The 16,083-nt window shown below is 42.1% G+C and overlaps 6 protein-coding genes across 8 annotated transcripts; 5 read left to right on the top strand and 1 right to left on the bottom strand.

Moving 5' to 3' along the window:
* Window positions 1-3: 3 nt before the first annotated feature.
* Window positions 4-1,291, top strand: LOC136185459 (transmembrane protein 53-like). The gene has a single exon (XM_065972596.1). It carries the CDS (start codon window positions 109-111, stop codon window positions 883-885), a length of 777 nt encoding a protein of 258 aa, XP_065828668.1. The 5' UTR covers window positions 4-108; the 3' UTR covers window positions 886-1,291.
* On the top strand, window positions 1,281-3,711 carry LOC136185451 (tetratricopeptide repeat protein 14-like). 2 transcript variants are annotated; one of them, XM_065972587.1, is made up of 14 exons: window positions 1,281-1,363; window positions 1,417-1,526; window positions 1,578-1,657; window positions 1,722-1,847; window positions 1,895-1,994; window positions 2,047-2,132; window positions 2,188-2,228; window positions 2,280-2,432; window positions 2,498-2,563; window positions 2,612-2,731; window positions 2,782-2,904; window positions 2,959-3,103; window positions 3,274-3,389; window positions 3,441-3,711. In XM_065972587.1, exons 1-14 carry the CDS (start codon window positions 1,341-1,343, stop codon window positions 3,637-3,639), a joined length of 1,488 nt encoding a protein of 495 aa, XP_065828659.1. In that variant the 5' UTR covers window positions 1,281-1,340; the 3' UTR covers window positions 3,640-3,711. The 2 variants fall into 2 exon arrangements, with proteins under 2 accessions (XP_065828659.1, XP_065828658.1); XM_065972586.1 differs by having other exon boundaries at window positions 1,575-1,657.
* Window positions 3,712-3,766: 55 nt separating this feature from the next.
* On the top strand, window positions 3,767-5,729 carry LOC136185453 (protein GPR107-like). Its single transcript, XM_065972589.1, has 8 exons — window positions 3,767-3,949; window positions 4,003-4,068; window positions 4,175-4,411; window positions 4,460-4,600; window positions 4,662-4,761; window positions 4,811-4,957; window positions 5,048-5,109; window positions 5,170-5,729. The coding sequence occupies exons 1-8, from the start codon at window positions 3,767-3,769 to the stop codon at window positions 5,674-5,676; spliced, it is 1,443 nt and encodes a 480-aa protein (XP_065828661.1). The 3' UTR covers window positions 5,677-5,729.
* Window positions 5,730-5,811: 82 nt separating this feature from the next.
* On the top strand, window positions 5,812-10,412 carry LOC136185442 (death-associated protein kinase 1-like). Its single transcript, XM_065972574.1, has 13 exons — window positions 5,812-6,099; window positions 6,180-6,365; window positions 6,546-6,653; window positions 6,713-6,952; window positions 7,015-7,128; window positions 7,181-7,306; window positions 7,355-7,456; window positions 7,514-7,594; window positions 7,648-8,155; window positions 8,212-8,381; window positions 8,436-8,627; window positions 8,678-9,287; window positions 9,342-10,412. Exons 1-13 carry the CDS (start codon window positions 5,881-5,883, stop codon window positions 10,148-10,150), a joined length of 3,465 nt encoding a protein of 1,154 aa, XP_065828646.1. The 5' UTR covers window positions 5,812-5,880; the 3' UTR covers window positions 10,151-10,412.
* A 46-nt stretch (window positions 10,413-10,458) lies between these two features.
* LOC136185443 (catenin alpha-like) lies at window positions 10,459-15,153 on the top strand. Its single transcript, XM_065972575.1, has 23 exons — window positions 10,459-10,586; window positions 10,810-11,157; window positions 11,201-11,320; window positions 11,379-11,468; window positions 11,521-11,694; window positions 11,748-11,798; window positions 11,848-12,027; window positions 12,081-12,161; window positions 12,213-12,365; window positions 12,442-12,534; window positions 12,583-12,739; window positions 12,791-13,000; window positions 13,059-13,162; window positions 13,210-13,257; window positions 13,318-13,456; window positions 13,507-13,673; window positions 13,739-13,908; window positions 13,961-14,009; window positions 14,063-14,119; window positions 14,165-14,299; window positions 14,347-14,439; window positions 14,495-14,521; window positions 14,570-15,153. Exons 1-23 carry the CDS (start codon window positions 10,497-10,499, stop codon window positions 14,792-14,794), a joined length of 2,961 nt encoding a protein of 986 aa, XP_065828647.1. The 5' UTR covers window positions 10,459-10,496; the 3' UTR covers window positions 14,795-15,153.
* On the bottom strand, window positions 14,831-16,063 carry LOC136185460 (ras-related protein Rab-28-like). 2 transcript variants are annotated; one of them, XM_065972598.1, is made up of 8 exons: window positions 15,944-16,063; window positions 15,793-15,889; window positions 15,659-15,747; window positions 15,476-15,605; window positions 15,333-15,405; window positions 15,244-15,274; window positions 15,119-15,196; window positions 14,831-15,065 (listed from the first exon to the last, which is right to left on the bottom strand). In XM_065972598.1, the coding sequence occupies exons 1-8, from the start codon at window positions 16,022-16,024 to the stop codon at window positions 14,967-14,969; spliced, it is 678 nt and encodes a 225-aa protein (XP_065828670.1). In that variant the 5' UTR covers window positions 16,025-16,063; the 3' UTR covers window positions 14,831-14,966. The 2 variants fall into 2 exon arrangements, with proteins under 2 accessions (XP_065828670.1, XP_065828669.1); XM_065972597.1 differs by having other exon boundaries at window positions 15,793-16,057.
* Between the last annotated feature and the right edge of the window lie 20 nt (window positions 16,064-16,083).

The following is a 16,083-nucleotide window of genomic DNA, read 5'->3' as shown; positions in this document are numbered from 1 at the left end:
CATCACAATTGAATTAAATCGTTGCTGCAGAGACGATGAATGAAATGTGACCACGCGGTTGACACGTGAAGTTTTTTTAGCGTACGTGCCACTGCGTGGGCGTTAACAATGCTGGGAATCTGCCGTTCGCTTCCTCGACGTGTTCGACTCCTCTGCACGTCGGAGGCGACTCGATCGAGTCCGAATGCGAGCACGCTCGTCATCCTGTCCGGTTGGGCGTCATCGAAAGCAAAAACGCTGACAAAATACGCTCAAATGTACGAAGAAATGGGAATGCCAACTAAATGCATTCCTCTAACCATCCCCGAACTCTGGCTTCGTCCGCTCAGCAAGAAAACAGTGAATACAAAAATGGAGGAAGGACCACGCCCACCGACCCCACCTACGCAATATTTACTTCACGTCTTCTCTGGCTCATCTGCGAGTCATCTTTCGCACATCTTAGACAAGAATTCGGGGTCGATGCTGAAAGGAATCATATTCGATAGTAGTCCCGTGGGATATTCTCTTCAGGCGGGACTATCCGCTATAGAAATGCTAAAAAGACAGGGAAAGATGAATCCTATTGCCGGAATGGCAATAGGGATGACGGGGAAAGTTATGAATGCGTTGCTTAGCGATTATATGAATAGGTTGGCTAGAGAAACTTGGCTGTGCGAACAGTTGAGACGTGTGCCTCATTTGTATTTGTATTCGAAAGGTGACGAAGTCGTTGGGTCGGATTTTATTGAGGAGTGGGCGGAGCGACAGAGGGAGAGGGGCGTGTCTGTTGAGGCACACTGTTGGCAGGAATCGGCTCACGTGCGTCTTTATCAAGATGATCCCGAAAAATACAGGAAGCAAGTTACCGATTTTCTTGTAAAGAACCGTCTTATAGAAACATAGGAATTATCTCAGTTCATTAGCCGTATTAGTCAACATCCCGTATATTAGCTGTGTTTGTATCGCGACGATTTTTTCTTCATGGGAAATGTTACCGACTGTCTTTGGTCGCCGTCTGAAGTTGAGTCGCCTGAACGAACAGATGGGGAGATGAGCGTTGAGGAACGGCGGCGAATGCAAGCGGAGGCGGCCATGAAAAGGCAGAAGGAGGCCGAAAATCGTGGAATCAAGGATCCAGCTCGCGTTAAGAGGCAGGAAGCGAAAGATCGCGTCGTTGCAACGGCGCCCGCTCGAACAGATCGAGAATCGGGGCTCCGATGGCAAGTTTCGTAGATTAGACAGACAACACTCTAGATCTGTAATATGTTTGATGTCGCAATGTGTCTAAATTCTACGTTTTTTCGACTTCTTTTCGTCGACAACGTCCCGTATAGGCTTCCCCGTATGTTCTCATCGGGATGTCGTCGTCTCTCGCTCCACTGTACGTCTAGAAGCGGCGAAAGCGCATCGATTCGACTTCTATTGAGTACTTAGATACGAGGAGCGATTGCGAGCGTTTGAAAATCGCAAAAGAGACGCGTTGTTCGAGTTGAGCGTGAGCAAGGAACCACGCCCCCTCGATTGGAGCCAAGAATCGAAGGAAGGCGAGTCGATTTCACGCGCGCTATCGTCGATATATCGAACGATCGTAGCAGACGTATCGTACGGAAAATGTTTTCCACTCGAAATGCATTTGGGAATTTCGCCCGAAGAACGAGTCGAAAAATTTTTTCAAGTGAAAAGAAAAGAACATAATTTGATTAGTATAGATATTAGATTGGATTTTTCTCAACACTCAGGATATTCGCGTCGGTGCGATAATATTAGGTCACGTGATGCAAGTCAACATTCTGCAGGGAATCTTCATTCAAATATTAGAAATTTCAGTTGGACCAAATCGTCACGTGAAAGATCTTGGACTTCAGGTAAAAAATCAATAAATTAATATTAATAATATTAATATTTCTCTTAGGCTTTGTGTCCTCCGAGTGAAGTTCAACAGCAATCTCAAGCGGATGAAGTGTCTCACTCTAGTCCTTTGGACGATATCAAGAAAGGGGATTATGTCCGGGGTACAGTAGGATTCTTTTAAATAAATTAATTACGTATTTATGAAAATGTCAGGTGTCATTTATTCGATTATGAATGGGAATTTTCTCGTGTCTTTTCGCCAGTGGAGACTGCCTCCAAATTTGAAAGATCTAGAATTAGTAACAAATTACATACTGTACCTATTTATCTAATGAATTATGTATAATCTCTAAGGGTCTTCTCAGTGAAGAAGACGTAGAAGTTTGTGTCAAAAGGTTTCATGTAGTCAATCAGTCCTAATTAAATTAATTAATTAAATTAATTAGGGCTAAAATTGAGTATGATCCTGGGTTGAGTCTAAGTGAAGAATTGTCTAAATCTGCTGGATTTACCAATCCTCATTGTGTTGAAAATTTAAAAAATTACGTGGGAATTCCGCCTTCTCTTGAATTCTCTTCGTTTTTGAATTCAATGCGAACGTAACAAAAGAATCATTAATTAATTAATTAATTAATTAATTAATTAATTAATTTTTTGTACGTAGAATTAAAACGGATTGTTTTTACGATGAACTAAGAAGCCAACAAAGTCACAGACAGGCAATGGACCTGTGAGAAAATAAAAATAAAAATATTGAATTTGAATTAAAAGTCTTTAGCGTTGCAAGTGGCGTTTCTCATTTAAAATCGGGAAAAAGTGAAAAGGCAATAAAGCACTTTGACCAAGCGCTTCAAATCGAACCGGAAAACGTGGAGGCATACGTTGCTCGCGGCGCACTGTAAACAGCGCTAAAATCAAATTTAAAAAACATTTAATAACGGGATTTAGACACGCCAATGACAATAACTATTCGGAAGCGATAAAGGACTTTAAATCGGCACTAAAATTTAACTCGAGCCATAAGAACGCTAAGAAATATTTAGCGGAAACGTTGGACGCGTTAGGAAATAGGTATATGACATATATACTTATTTTAATTAGACTTCTGATGTAATATTATTATAGTCTCGTGAAGAAACGGAGTTATCGCGAAGCTTTAGGCTATTTTAAGGACGCCTTAGATGTGAATCCGAATTTGGATAGTGCTAAAGAAAGTTTGAGAAACGTTGAAATTAAAATGGAAATTGAAGCGCGTCAAGAGGAGAAATTGGTAAAGTTATTGATTCGGTTTTTTATAGACATACTAGTGTTATTTTTCTCCGTGCGTGTGCGGCGTTTTTCGCTCGTTCTTTTGCGGAATATTCAAATTTCCGGCGGCGGTGGCGGCGGCGGTTTATTGACGTTTGAATTTCTTGTATTGTTTCTAATTTGTTACTTGAGCTTGCTGCTGCTAAACTCAAAGAAAAAGAAGAAGCGAAGCGAGCCACGTCACTCTACAAACTTAGGCAATTAATCGGTGAAGAAGAAGAGGAATTCGGTCCAAAACCGGAGAAGAGGTTACGAAAGTATTTGGCTACGACGCCGACTTTACTAATTTTTTATTTCAGAAAGAAAAAGAAGAAGGAAAAGCATAGGAAAAAGCACAAGAAGGAAAAGAAGAAAAAACGATGGTCACACAGTGGAACAGTCATCAGCTGCAGCGAAGATGATTCATCCGACGACTATAATAGTAGCGACGGTAAGCATTCTACGAGAAAACGAACCTACTCGTCGGGAAGCTCAAAAAGAACGAAAGACTACGTGTAGAAAGAAACATAAGACATTTCTTTCACGGGGAAGGGGGTGGGGAAACTCGACGTCGACATCCTGGCTTTTTTCGACGCACGCTAACAAGTCCCTGGGGCGTGAGGTCTCTTGGCATTTTTCGACCGATATGACGCCTGCCAGTCGGATTGTGTGCGTCTCGGCGATCGTTCTCTTCCTCTTCGACGTAAGCGCGGCTCGCGTGTGGACCGGCGACGTTTCTCTTCAAAGTTCGGCGAACGATGGCGAAAGCGTTCAATCGACCGCCTTCGGCTTTCGACACGGTGGTCGCATCGAGTTTCGCGCGACTTGCGTACGTCTCGCGACCGATCGCGCCGTTCTTTTCGACTCGCCTTTCGATTTTAGACGCGTTTTGGCAACGAAAACGTAAATCTTCGCATTCTTATGTGTCCGTCGGATCAAGCGACTAACGTAAGGCTCCGTTTTTGTCTGCGGTTACAGAAATAATAGGAGACAATGATGAGCATTTCCGGGTTTGATAACGCGCGTTAGCACTCCCTTTGTTTCCCCCTTCCAGATTAAGTCAAGCGGTGGTTCCATTTTTCAAAGCATTTGTGTGGCGAGAAGAAGAGACTTGAGTTGCAAGTCCTATCCAGTAGACGTTTCATTTCTTCATAATCTAAACGAGACGCAGTTGCAAATGGAACGGCGCAAATTTTCCGCCGACGGCTTTTTTGACGCATTTCTAATGAAGTGCAATAATGACGATGATAGTCTAAGAAATTTTACGCGCCGAAAAATCATAACCTGCTCCGTAAGAAATAAAATTAAATACTTATATGTATATTATTTTTATTATTAGTATCGCCTTGCTCTCTATAATCCTGATGATGAGCATTTGAGCTCGGATGAAATTCCTCTTCCGTTTGTTTATCTTGTTATAACTGCAGTTTGGTCATTTGGAATGGCATTGTGGCTATTCAATTGGTACTTCTTCAGAAAGGTAATAATAAATAAATAAATAAATTATCGCCATAACTTTGTTTATTATTGTTATCCTTTAGCATTCTAATTCTCTGCATCGTACTCTTACTCTCGTTCCCTTATTGGCTATTGCAACTGCATTGGTTCAGTTCTATCATTGGAAATTGATTTCATCTCAAGGTCTCATTCATCTTTCTCATATGACATCATTTTTTCTATTTAATTACAGGTGTTCCAAGTGATTGGCTCAACAATTTGAAAAACGTTTTCTATAGTTTTCAAACCGGTTTTCTCTTTCTCGTACTCATGCTAGCGGGAGAGGGCTGGTGCGTTTGCCACTTCAAAGTCTCAATCTACAAATGGATAGGAATGATAGGTAATAAATAAAACACAAATATAGAATTAATTAATTAATTAAAACACACATATAGAATTAATTAATTAATACACTGATTGTGTCTCTTAGTTATGTTTATTGCCATTACTGCATCCATCATGTGCATTGCGTGGGTTCACGAATATTTCCTGGTAAGTTTTTCCTATGTATGGGTGTCTAGATGAAGTGGGCGTGTCTCTCTCTCTCTCTAGGCGTTTGCTGTGTGCTGTTGTGTCTTTGTTATTTATAAATCTCTTCGTTGGTCGACAAAGAACGTGAATAATCTCGTGCGACAGAAACGCTACGCCGAAAATTGGGTCAAACAGTTGGATTTGAAATTTCTGAGCAGTCTAACGGTTCAAGATCAAATTTCGGCGAAAATTCATTTGTACAAGTCGTTTCGTTGTGTCGTGGTGATTTGGGCGGGGCTTTCGGCTTTTGCAATTTGCGTCGTCATATTTGTGACGCAACTCGTCTGGATACGAAGTCTCATAATGGAAGTGTCGCAATTTGTAATGAGTTTATCTGTCGTCTTGTTCTTTCGTCTTCAGGACTTTTCTCCCTATAAATCGATACGCGTTGAAACGCCACTCAATGATTACGTGGCTCTTATTGGACCGTTGAATAGTTCCACTGGATTACCAGCCGTTTATTTGGCAGAGGAAGAAGACAAGAACAAAGTGCCTACTACGCGTAAATGCAAAGAAACGTCTGTATAATGAATTATTTTTATTGAATTTACTATAAGGAATTTGATGTTTTTAGAGAGACATTTATTTAGCCGGCCGCTTGGCTGGGGGCGTGGTGGTGAATGACGTGTCGAAACGCACGCTAGCCTCGGAATCGAATCCGAAAAGGGGCAGTGCGCCTCATCATCGCTTTCAGTAGACGAACGAAATTCGCTTCGGGACGATTCCCGTCGTATGGCATCATTACAAAGGCCCCGTCAATCGTCGGACCCCCCAGAACGTCCCAAGCGCGATTTAGGCGATCACTTGCGCACGCGAATCCCCACAATGAACAGTCGAAGTCGACAGAAGGGATTCGTACACTTCGTCCTCAACGAAATCGTCGAAAAATGCGGTATCGATCGCAAAGAAACGAGTCGAACAGTCGCCGAAACCCTCGTCGATACATTTTCAGTATAAAATAAGAGAGAGAGAGAGAGAGTGAGATACACTGTTACTAATTTCCCTCCCCCGCCCCCCTCCCTTTTTTCTAGACGAGAACGAGCGATTTCTGCAAAGCGTGCATCGTCGACGATTCTTCGGCTATTCGACGACTTTTCGACGCAATCGAAGCCGAAGTGAAGGCCGTCGTCGATTCGCTCGACGATCCTTCGCGTTACGTTGCCGTAACGGAACGATCGACGACAATCGCTCTACTATCGATGGCCTGCGTAATCGGAGTAAGAAAAGAGAAGACAAAAGTGGGGCCCCCTTAGGTCCTTGACTTGTAATTTCCCGTATAACCGGAAAATTTCCCTACGCGCGCTTAGCTAGGCGATTAGGAATGTTCACCTCCCGCGCTAACCCGGAAGAAATTTGTCCGTGTTGGGAAAAAGGGGAAAGGTTTCTCCTTCGCGCAGGTTTCTGCTTATAACGTCGAAACCGACGATCCCTTTCATTTGGCAATAAAATATGGTCACGTGCAAGTCGCTCAGCTCTTACTCACCTTGGGATGGGACATCAATAGCGTAATAAGATTATAATATTATGTAATCTATTTATTAGAGATTATGTATTGTGTGATTAGCTCTGCTTGGGAAATCAATCGGCTCTTCATCATGCGGTTCTCGAGCGAAAACACGATATGATTAGCTGGTTATTGGATAATGGAGCGGATGCTACACTTCGCGCCAGTCACATTGCACGTATGGCTCAATCGCGAATGAGCGCTTTGCATTGCGCCGCTTATCAATTGGATCTCGTCGCCGTGACGAGAATTTGCGAGCGTTTGCCCAAGGGCAGTCCCGCTCTTCTGAAGAAAAATCAAGTCACATAAAAAATAGATAATAATAGATTATTGTAACTTTTGTTGTCATTTGTTTCTTGTAGGATAATCGCGTTCCTCTTCATTTTGCCGTTTTGAATTTTCGAGGCGGCGATCATCTCGACGTCATCAAATACCTTTGTAGCGAATTACAGACGAGCCTATGTGCCGCAGATCGAGTGAATACATCTATATTAGACAAGGAAGCACGCGTAACATTTCTTCTTTTAGGGCGGTCAAATTCCCTTACATTACGCTGCACGACGTGGAACCGTCGAAGTGATAAGTGCACTTCTTGACGCCGCTGGAAAGCGTAGTAATGCCTTATATGATATCTGTATCAATAGCCAAGACGAGGTAGAAAATAATTAACATTTTTATTTATTTATTTATTATTAATTTTAGGATGGTCGCGCTCCCATTCATCTTGCTATTGAAGGCCGGCACACGGCTGCCGTCGAAGAGCTTTGCAAGAGAGGATGCAATCTGAGCATTCAAACAAGAGACGTTTGTTTAATTAATTAATTAATTAATTAATTAATAAATAATTATTGTTTTTTGTAGAAAAGAGAGACGCCATTGCAAGCCGCTTCTTCGCTGAGTCTCTATTCGAATATAGTGCAAATTCTCGAAAAGTATCAAAAGGTAAACGCAAAACAGTACATAGACCAGTGATACATTTCTCTCTATATCTATAGGCTTTTTATGCTCAAAGACGTCTCGTTAACGAAGAAACAACGGGTCTGAAGATAACAAAGCTGATTGTATGTGGCGACTCCGGTGTCGGCAAGACGACCCTTTGCAAATCTCTTGGCCGTTCTCCGGGGCTATTTGTCGATTGGATTGGTGGCTTACGGGCCGACGATCCCAACAATGCGAGAGAGCGTACGATTGGGATATCGATAAAAACGCTGCATTTGCCGGAAATTGGCGAAATGTGCGTGTTCGATTTTGGCGGCGAAATGAGCTATTACGTCACGCACTCGCTCTTTCTCGGCGCTCGAAATTCAATCATGATCATCGTGATTAGTCTTAAATCAGACGAATCGACATACGAAACCTATTTGCGCTATTGGGCCGGATTTATATACGGGTCATACACGTTTGCCTGCTCTCAAAGAATCATCTTTCACTTGAACGACGAAAAACGACTACCTAAAGTGATTTTAGCGGCAAGTCACGCCGACGTCAAAACGGACGGAATAGGTATGTTGATAATGACGTCGTCACGTTTGTATATATTTTCTCTTTTGTGTCCTTAGATCTGAGACATAAAATGGCCATCTTAAACACTGCCCTGTCGAATGTCAGAGACGTGTTTAAACGTGATCTCGACTTTCATGACAAAGTCTTCTATCTCGATTGTCGAAAGCCGGGAAAACTTGCCGATTTGCGAACAGTTCTAGAAGAAGAGAAGACCGTCTTAGAAAGCGTATATAGTACTCATTTAATTGAATCTTAGTGGTGCGATTTTACGCCCTTTTAGAATTTGAAGCCTGTGCCCAAATTGGCGCTGGTTATCAAATCGAAAATTCGCGATTTGGTGAAGAGATTTCCCAAGAATCGTCTTCCTGTCATGACGTTCAGCGAATTTGTCAAAGTAATACAAGAGGAAATCGTCGCTGCGACGCCCGATCGTACTGACGCAATTGCCTATTATCTCGACTTGATAGGAGAGGTAGAAATTTGTTTATGGATAAAATCTAGAAATGGAAATGTATTTTTTAGATTATTTGCATTGATTCGACGCCCGATTGTCCCGAACGTCTCATCTGTTTAGATCCCAACGTTCTCTGTTGCGATCTGGTTGGGCATCTCTTGTGCTTACGCGCTTTTAGGGCTCTCCGACACTGCATCAATCCAGACGGAAAAGTGGCTGTCTGCAACGTACTCAGGATTTTCTCATCGTGGCAAAACAGCAGCGAACACGTCCTTCGTATATTTCGTCAACTTCAGTTGTGCTACACGGCGACGGCGACGACGGGCGACGACGACGTCGAATGCGTCGTCATACCGGCACTTCTCAGCGAATTGCCCTTTCCCAAGTATTTTTGGACGAGGAATAGCAGCGAGAACGACGTGTTTGCTGGTCGACGATTGCAGTGTTCTGAACAGAAATCCATTTTAGAGTACGAGATTTTTAGTCGCGTCATCGTTCGGCTCAAGGAATTGCATCCCGTCGACGATCCTCCCGTTTGGGCCGACGGTATTATATTCGAGGAGAATTCGGCTCGTATAAAGGTGCAATATTTGCGATCGGAGCGTGCCGTCGATATCGTCGTGAGAGCCGACAAGAGTTGCAATGAAAATGCCGCGCTTTTGCTTGAAAAAGTCGAAGGTAAACACTGCGCATTCATGCAATTCCTTTGTTTAATATATCGTATACGTATAGAAGAAGTAAATGATTTCTTGTGGAAAGGTAATCATCGAGAAGTGAAGCGTCAAGTGTTCAGCGCGCAGGAGTTGAAGAAGAAGAACGGCGACGGACTAAAATGCAAAATCTTCTATCCGTACGAAGACGTCGAAGAAGCCGTCCTTCTCTACAAAGTCGGCATTCCCTTTAATCAGGGCGGCGTCGAAGAATGGGCGCACCAATTGCTCTATTGCGACTGCAGCGATCTCATCCGTCTTCCGCCTCTTTACGAAAACTGCTCCGTCGGTCTTCTTCCGCTTTGCGTGCACGAGAAGATTCGACAAGAACTTGATATCTTTACGGGTATCAATGGACCGGGGTGGAGGATGGTCGCCGAATTCGCGCTTGGCTTCAAAGTTTTTGAAGCCGACGAATTAGAATCAAAGTGGAGAAAATACAACGAAAGTCCAACTAAAGCCATCCTGGATCGATTTCAAAAGCAACGTGGAACAATAGGCCAGCTTCTTGACATACTCCAGTCGCTCCAGTTGAGCTATCTCCGCGATAAAATTCAAATGGCTCTCATCGCTTACACCGATGCCGGTGGGCGGGGCGACGAAGCGCTACAAGCTGCCAAAAACGTGCTCAGTCCCGTCGCCGTCGCCGTCGCCGCCGCCCTCGCCGAAGCCGGCGAAGTTGATTGCGGCGGCGATTCGAGTCATTCTGGCTCGACATCACCGCCGCCCAACGGTGAAGCTACTACAAGTAGTGTCGAATGTACTAGTGAAGCGACTTTTTATTCTTTTTCCGGGCCGCAATCACCGTTAGGCGACGGAGGCTCTCACTGATACGCAGGTGAGTTGAACTTATTAGTTTAGTGGCAGTGTCTTTCTCGCCGTTCTAAAATTGATTGTTTTCACACACACGCCTTTTTCTTTTCTATACGTACGTTACACTATATAGTCTACTGTGTAGTTAGTATAGTAGTATTCGTTTTGTTGCTTTAGTTAGAGCGACTCTCTGCATGCATGCCGCGTGTTCTCGTGTAGAATCATTTACTTATGTTGTCTTTTGAGAAAAGAGTTTCTGGAATAAATTCGTTTATTTGTACGTGTTTAGTTTATCCGGGACGCAAAGCCGCCGGGCCATCCCCGTGACGTTGATACAAATCGCGATATCTCGACCGTTTTCTTCATGGAATTCGGCGTTCAATTGCGTCCGCGAAACATCGATCGCGTTCGCACGCGATCGATGGAGTACTCCCTTCAGCCATTCATCGATCAGGTAAGCGAAAAAGGGAAAGAGAAAGGGAAAGGAGGAAGTCGTGGAAAAGCGAGCTAATAGATCCGGTAGACGCAGCTCCCATCATCTTCTATTTTATATGCCCAAACACAGTCATTTGCATATGCGAACGAACACACACATCGCAAAAGTCGCACACAGAGAGAACATAGGGGGGGGCGATATCCGGGGGCGTAGTCCTACGAGTGACGTCACACGATTCTAGGTTTCGACGTTAGTGGGCAAGCGTTACGGCCACGGAAACAAGTTCCACGGATCGACGAAGCTCGTAAACGATCTCGATCGCGCGCTGGCGCGTTTCGTCGCCGAAGGGCGCAAAATCGGTCGCGAAAATCGCGAAATTGAAATCGACATGCGATCGGCGTGCGATCGCGTCGAATCGACCGGAAAGGAGATGCACGCAACGGCACGTGACTTTCTCGACAATCCCTGTTCGTCGGCTCGACGAAACGAACTCGTCGAATCGGCACGGGAACTTTTGACGGCCGTTACCGATTTATTGATTATTGCCGATGCTGCTGACGTCATACGACTCAAATCGGCAGCGAGACAGGTATCACGTGATTTAATTAGATTAATTAATGTAATTTAATTAGGTTGATAATTGGTTACAACAAATGGAACGAGCTGCGAGCCCGGATGAAGTGACGTATCTCTATCGTGGCTATGGAAACGATTTGGAGAAACTTTTGAAGTTGACTGCAAGAAGACAAACTGTGTGGATTAGATTAAATAGTCACGTGCGTGTTCTTCTCTTATATATAATTATATTAGGATGTCAAGTCGCCGAGTATTAGCGAAAAATTGGCTTTGGCGAGATTGAAATTAAAACGAATCAACAACGTCCTTCTGAATTCTATGACCGTAAGATTAATAATAATAATTAATTAATTAATTAATTAATTAATTAATGTAGCTTCACGTCAAATATCCTGACGTCGCTTCGGCGAAAGTGAATCGAGATTTCGCGCTGAGTCAAGCGTCGGAGGCGGTGAGAAGTATCGTCGAATCATTGGATGAGGACAAGGCAAGTCGACTGAGTCCAGAAGAAGAGAGAGGTCACACGGCTGTTCTATTAGAAGAATTCAAAGTACAGCTAACAATGACTTATTTTATTTATTTAATTATGTATTTTTTATTTAGGCTGATGTTGATAGGCTTTTAGTTGAGGCGTCGTCGTCACATAGTCTTAGGGTAAGAGAGATTTCATTATTGATTTATTGATTTATTGATTTATCTATAGCCGGATTCTTTGTCTCGACTTGTGGCGAGTTTGGATCGTAAAGTAACTCAGATTTCCGATGAAATGTCTCTTTCTTTGTGCGGAGAAAGCACGAGAAAATTTCGCTTAAAACAAGTTTCTTCCACTTTGGCTTCTCTTCAGAAAAGCTTTGTTGATATCAAGCAAATTCTCAAAAGAAAAGTAAACACTCTAATAAGTAAATAAATTAATAACACCTCTTTTTCCCCAAAAAGGGTGGATTACAATTAGAAAAATCCGTGATTACGTCAAAAGCAACAGACATGATTAAAATGTCAAAATTTTTAAAAACTCAAGTACAAAAAACCGAATACATAATTAATTAATTAATCAATTAATTGATTAAGATGAGTCGATGTGCTGTCGATGACGTTTGCGATTTATTTTATGACGTCGATTTGCCATTGGCTCTCATGGTCGAACCGGCGCGAATTGGAAACAAAAGAGCCGTCGAACAACGAGCGAAAACATTTCGAAATCAAGCCGAAAGATTTTATCAGGTACGTCATAAGAGAGATTAGGTTTAGCTAATTATTAATCCTTGTGAGAATCTGTATCGTGATTAGCGTGCTTTAGGCATCGAAACTGGTCTCCTCTTTTTCGCCGGATTCCCAATCGATTAAACGTCTTCGATGGGCAATGAAAGATATTCAATTTTCATATACCCAAGTGATTTTTTTTGATATAAACAATTTTGATTTTTTTGATATTTATTAGGTAATCAATGCGGCGCGAAGTGTCACTTTTTATCCGAGCAGTTTGACGGCGCGAAAAAATCTTGAATCGTTCGAAGATCTCTGGATAAATCAAGTGAAATTATTAACGCGCGCTGTTGATGACGTAGTTGATATAGACGATTTTCTAATCGTTTCGGGTGGGTAATAATAAATAAAATAATTAATTAATATTGATTTTTTTGTAATAGAGTATCATTTGTTGGAGGAATTGAAAAGTTCGATGTTGGCTGTTCAAGTGGGAAATCCGGAATCGATGGAAATTCATTTGGCTCACGTGAAGGGAATTGTTAGACGATTTTGTGACGTCACTTTAGCGAAAGTTAGTCAACTCGGCGACAGAAAATATGACGAGTACGTTAAAAGTGTGGAAAACGCCATTGCAAGTCTAGAAAAAAATTGTAATAATTAAATCAGATATATAATACATATTCATTTAATTTAATTTTTCTCGCACAGCCATGCGTCAGTACGGAAAATGTATTGACGAAATATTAGATCAGCTGAACGAAAACGACGAGGCTCTTTTCGACGAAAGACAATGCAGTCAAAAAGCCAAAGCAGTACGCGAGAAGAAATAATTTTATATTATCAATAATTATTCTTATAGGTGTTACATGGAGTACGAAGAGTTCGACACGTCGTTCAATCTATTCGGGTTACAATAATAAAAATAGATTTGATTAGGAGAGGGTTTTCTATTTGAGTGACGATGTAGACGGATGTTTCGATGATGTCAGACCCGGATGAAGCATTCCTTGATGATGACATCGAACCGGATTTGCCTCCACCTCCACCAGACATGTTGCAAGATGATGATTATGAGGACGACGAAAATACGTCTGAAGCAGAAGAATGTAGATATAGATAGATATATATCCTATAAATAGTATTGATTTTTTCTAAGTTGGTGTTGAACACGTGCTGAATCATTTGGATTTAGCAGCAGATGAACCGCCACCTCCGCCCCTGCCACGCCCACCTCCGGAAAAAGAAGTTCCTCCTCCAAGAGCGATGAGACGACAGACGAGTAGTCGAACGTTTATACGGGAAGACGAGCGACATGTTAGCCCAGTAAGAACTTGGGGGAAGATAAATAAATAAATAAATAAATTGTATTTATTTGGGTTATTTATCAGAGTGAGTTGGGTCATTTATCCGATGAGCAGAAACGTCATCTGCACGCGCTTCGCGAAGAGAAACGCCAATTGGAGCGCGAAGTGGACAAATTCGGCGAAGTGAATAGCGACATTGTGACAATAGCCAAAGACATGGGAATGATGATGATTGATATGTCCGATTTCACAAGGTAAATGAACGAAAATCAATTATTTTCCATTATGTCCACTATACTAATACAGAGGAGCTGGTCCCCTCAAAACTGCAATGGACGTATTTGATACAGCCAAAGTAAGAAAGAATCACATGATATATTAAATATAAATACCATGTGTTTTCTATAGGAAATTGCCCATTCCGGGAAACGGCTTGATTTGTTGGGAAAACAACTTGCTAAAGAGGTACGCGCGTGTTCTCTAAAGGGGATTTTTTGACGTCATTTTTAGTGCCCGGATGAGAGTTTTAAAGCTGATTTGTTGTCCTATCTTCAACGCGTTTCTCTCTATTGTCATCAAATTAATATCACAAGTCGCGTCAAAGCGGACGTGACGTCACGTAGCGGAGAGAAAAACTCCCATTCGGTAGATGACGTCGATCTTTTGTTCGTGACGTCATTTGTGTGCATTAGCTGGAGAATGCTACAACGCTTGTAGCAGCTGCAAAAAATCTCATGAATGCTGTCGTTCACATTGTAAAACTTTCCTATGTAGCTATGAACAAGGTAAGTGTATCAGTGTGCATAGAACTAAGAAGCCCCAGCAAATTTGTTTGTTCAGATTGCAAAGGCCAAAGGCGTTCATGAGGTAGAACCACTTATAATAATAATTATTATTATTGATAATTTTCTTCAGTCGTCTACTTCCGTTTCTTGGAGGGCCAGAATCCCGGATAAGAAGCCTCTTGTACGAGCAGAAGACGACGAGAGAAGCGGAACTAGTCAGGAAAGTGGGGGCGGGGCGGGTCTACGATTAGAACCAGCGTTTTCCACGATCAAAGCAATGAAAACGTTGCAAGACTTTCGTAGCTACAAAGTCCCCTCTTTATCTGACGAACCGGAAGAAGACGAATGGGTTTAATTAATTAAATGTGCATATAATAGGTTACTTGTCACGTGATCACAGCGCTAGACTGGGATTTATTGCGATGATTCAAAACATCAATAATCATATATAGAAATTTTCATTACTCAATCATTAAAAGTTTGGGGGCGGGGCCAGGGACACGTGCCGCCGCGTGTGTAGCTAATAATTATTGAATGCAACACATTGCGGATTTTGCTGATTGTGGGTGGGCGGGGCCGGAAGGAGACGGCTCTTTGTAGTGTACTACATCTGCTTTGAGAACGGACTAAAAATTATTATTATTATTATTAATTTATTAATCTATTTCGTTGTTGTTACTTTTTCTTTTTGGAGATCGTTCTTGGAGAGTTTTATGCCTAACGTTTCTGCAGCAATTCTTTGAAAACAACTAGATACCTAAACGTATTTAATCAATAATTGTTAAATAGTTCTAAATTTCTTACTTGGTCTCCCGTTTTGGCTGATACAAAGAAGCTTTGGGGGTAATTAAATTATTATTTTTGTTATTTTTCAGGTGAATTCTGAAGGTCACCTTAAAAATTCGTTTTGTTTTGCAAATCGTTCGTGTCTCTCCTCTTTTACTGCTCTCAAATGCTCCAAATCAACTTGGAAAATCGAACGAAAATGTTAGAGGTAAGACACATTAATATTTAGGTACTTAATTAATTAATTAACCTTTATTTGCTACCAAACCAATTACGGGTTTCTTCTTTTCCCCCTCAAAAGTTTGACAAACGACCGTGTACCAATCGTTCAAATTAGCAAAACTAGCACTATTAGTGACGTCATAAACCAATAAGATAGCCTACCCAAAAAATTCAAATAATTCCGAGAGAGAGAGATAAACCAAATTTTTACATTTGCTCCAAAAATGTAACTAGTTAACATTTTCCCGCCAATCGACTGTCCCCCAATATCCCAAACTTGTAGAGAACATTCAACATTGCCTATAGAAATAGTTTTAATTTTTTAATATCAATTTTTCGTCGTGCCTGGTAATTCGATTCGTCGCAGGAAGAAGTCGAGACCTACAGTCTGACTATAGGTCTTGTCAAAATGGCTCTGCGTGAATTTCATAACAAGCGAAGTCTGCACGAAGAATAAGAAAAGAAAAACGGTCGAAAGTGCCCGTCTGAAGCTCACTTTTCCCGCTGTTCCGTCTCCCAGAAGAACGACCTTTAGTTGCCGGTCCTTTGTGCGAGTCTCTTCCTCCGAATCCGACATGGGGACGCGAGTTGCCAGGAAACAATGGTTCTATCTCGCTTAGCGCGCGTTACACAAGA

This window comes from Oscarella lobularis, chromosome 3 (assembly GCF_947507565.1).
Source record: "Oscarella lobularis chromosome 3, ooOscLobu1.1, whole genome shotgun sequence".
NCBI classification, from domain to species: Eukaryota; Metazoa; Porifera; class Homoscleromorpha; order Homosclerophorida; family Oscarellidae; genus Oscarella; species Oscarella lobularis.
Note: the sequence above shows the minus strand (reverse complement) of the source record. Positions and strands in the feature narration are given on the sequence as shown.

Excerpts from the sequence above, each read along its gene's own strand:
- LOC136185451 (XM_065972586.1), top strand. The coding sequence starts at position 1,341 with ATGTCGTCGTCTCTCGCTCCACT. Across the intron at positions 1,995-2,046 it reads GAAAGGGGATTATGTCCGGG|GTGTCATTTATTCGATTATG; the intron begins GTACAGTAGGAT and ends TGAAAATGTCAG. Across the intron at positions 2,433-2,497 it reads TTTTTGAATTCAATGCGAAC|AATTAAAACGGATTGTTTTT; the intron begins GTAACAAAAGAA and ends TTTTGTACGTAG.
- LOC136185460 (XM_065972597.1), bottom strand. The coding sequence starts at position 16,024 with ATGTCGGATTCGGAGGAAGAGACTCGCACAAAGGACCGGCAACTAAAG. Across the intron at positions 15,748-15,792 it reads GCGACGAATCGAATTACCAG|GCAATGTTGAATGTTCTCTA; the intron begins GCACGACGAAAA and ends CTATTTCTATAG. Across the intron at positions 15,606-15,658 it reads GTTACATTTTTGGAGCAAAT|GCTATCTTATTGGTTTATGA; the intron begins GTAAAAATTTGG and ends TTTTTTGGGTAG.
- LOC136185453 (XM_065972589.1), top strand. The coding sequence starts at position 3,767 with ATGACGCCTGCCAGTCGGATTGTGTGCGTCTCGGCGATCGTTCTCTTC. Across the intron at positions 4,762-4,810 it reads GAAATTGATTTCATCTCAAG|GTGTTCCAAGTGATTGGCTC; the intron begins GTCTCATTCATC and ends ATTTAATTACAG. Across the intron at positions 4,958-5,047 it reads CAAATGGATAGGAATGATAG|TTATGTTTATTGCCATTACT; the intron begins GTAATAAATAAA and ends TGTGTCTCTTAG.
- LOC136185459 (XM_065972596.1), top strand. The coding sequence starts at position 109 with ATGCTGGGAATCTGCCGTTCGCTTCCTCGACGTGTTCGACTCCTCTGC.
- LOC136185443 (XM_065972575.1), top strand. The coding sequence starts at position 10,497 with ATGGAATTCGGCGTTCAATTGCGTCCGCGAAACATCGATCGCGTTCGC. Across the intron at positions 12,535-12,582 it reads TTCAATTTTCATATACCCAA|GTAATCAATGCGGCGCGAAG; the intron begins GTGATTTTTTTT and ends GATATTTATTAG. Across the intron at positions 12,740-12,790 it reads CGATTTTCTAATCGTTTCGG|AGTATCATTTGTTGGAGGAA; the intron begins GTGGGTAATAAT and ends TTTTTGTAATAG.
- LOC136185442 (XM_065972574.1), top strand. The coding sequence starts at position 5,881 with ATGGCATCATTACAAAGGCCCCGTCAATCGTCGGACCCCCCAGAACGT. Across the intron at positions 7,129-7,180 it reads GCCTATGTGCCGCAGATCGA|GGCGGTCAAATTCCCTTACA; the intron begins GTGAATACATCT and ends TTCTTCTTTTAG. Across the intron at positions 9,288-9,341 it reads TTTGCTTGAAAAAGTCGAAG|AAGAAGTAAATGATTTCTTG; the intron begins GTAAACACTGCG and ends GTATACGTATAG.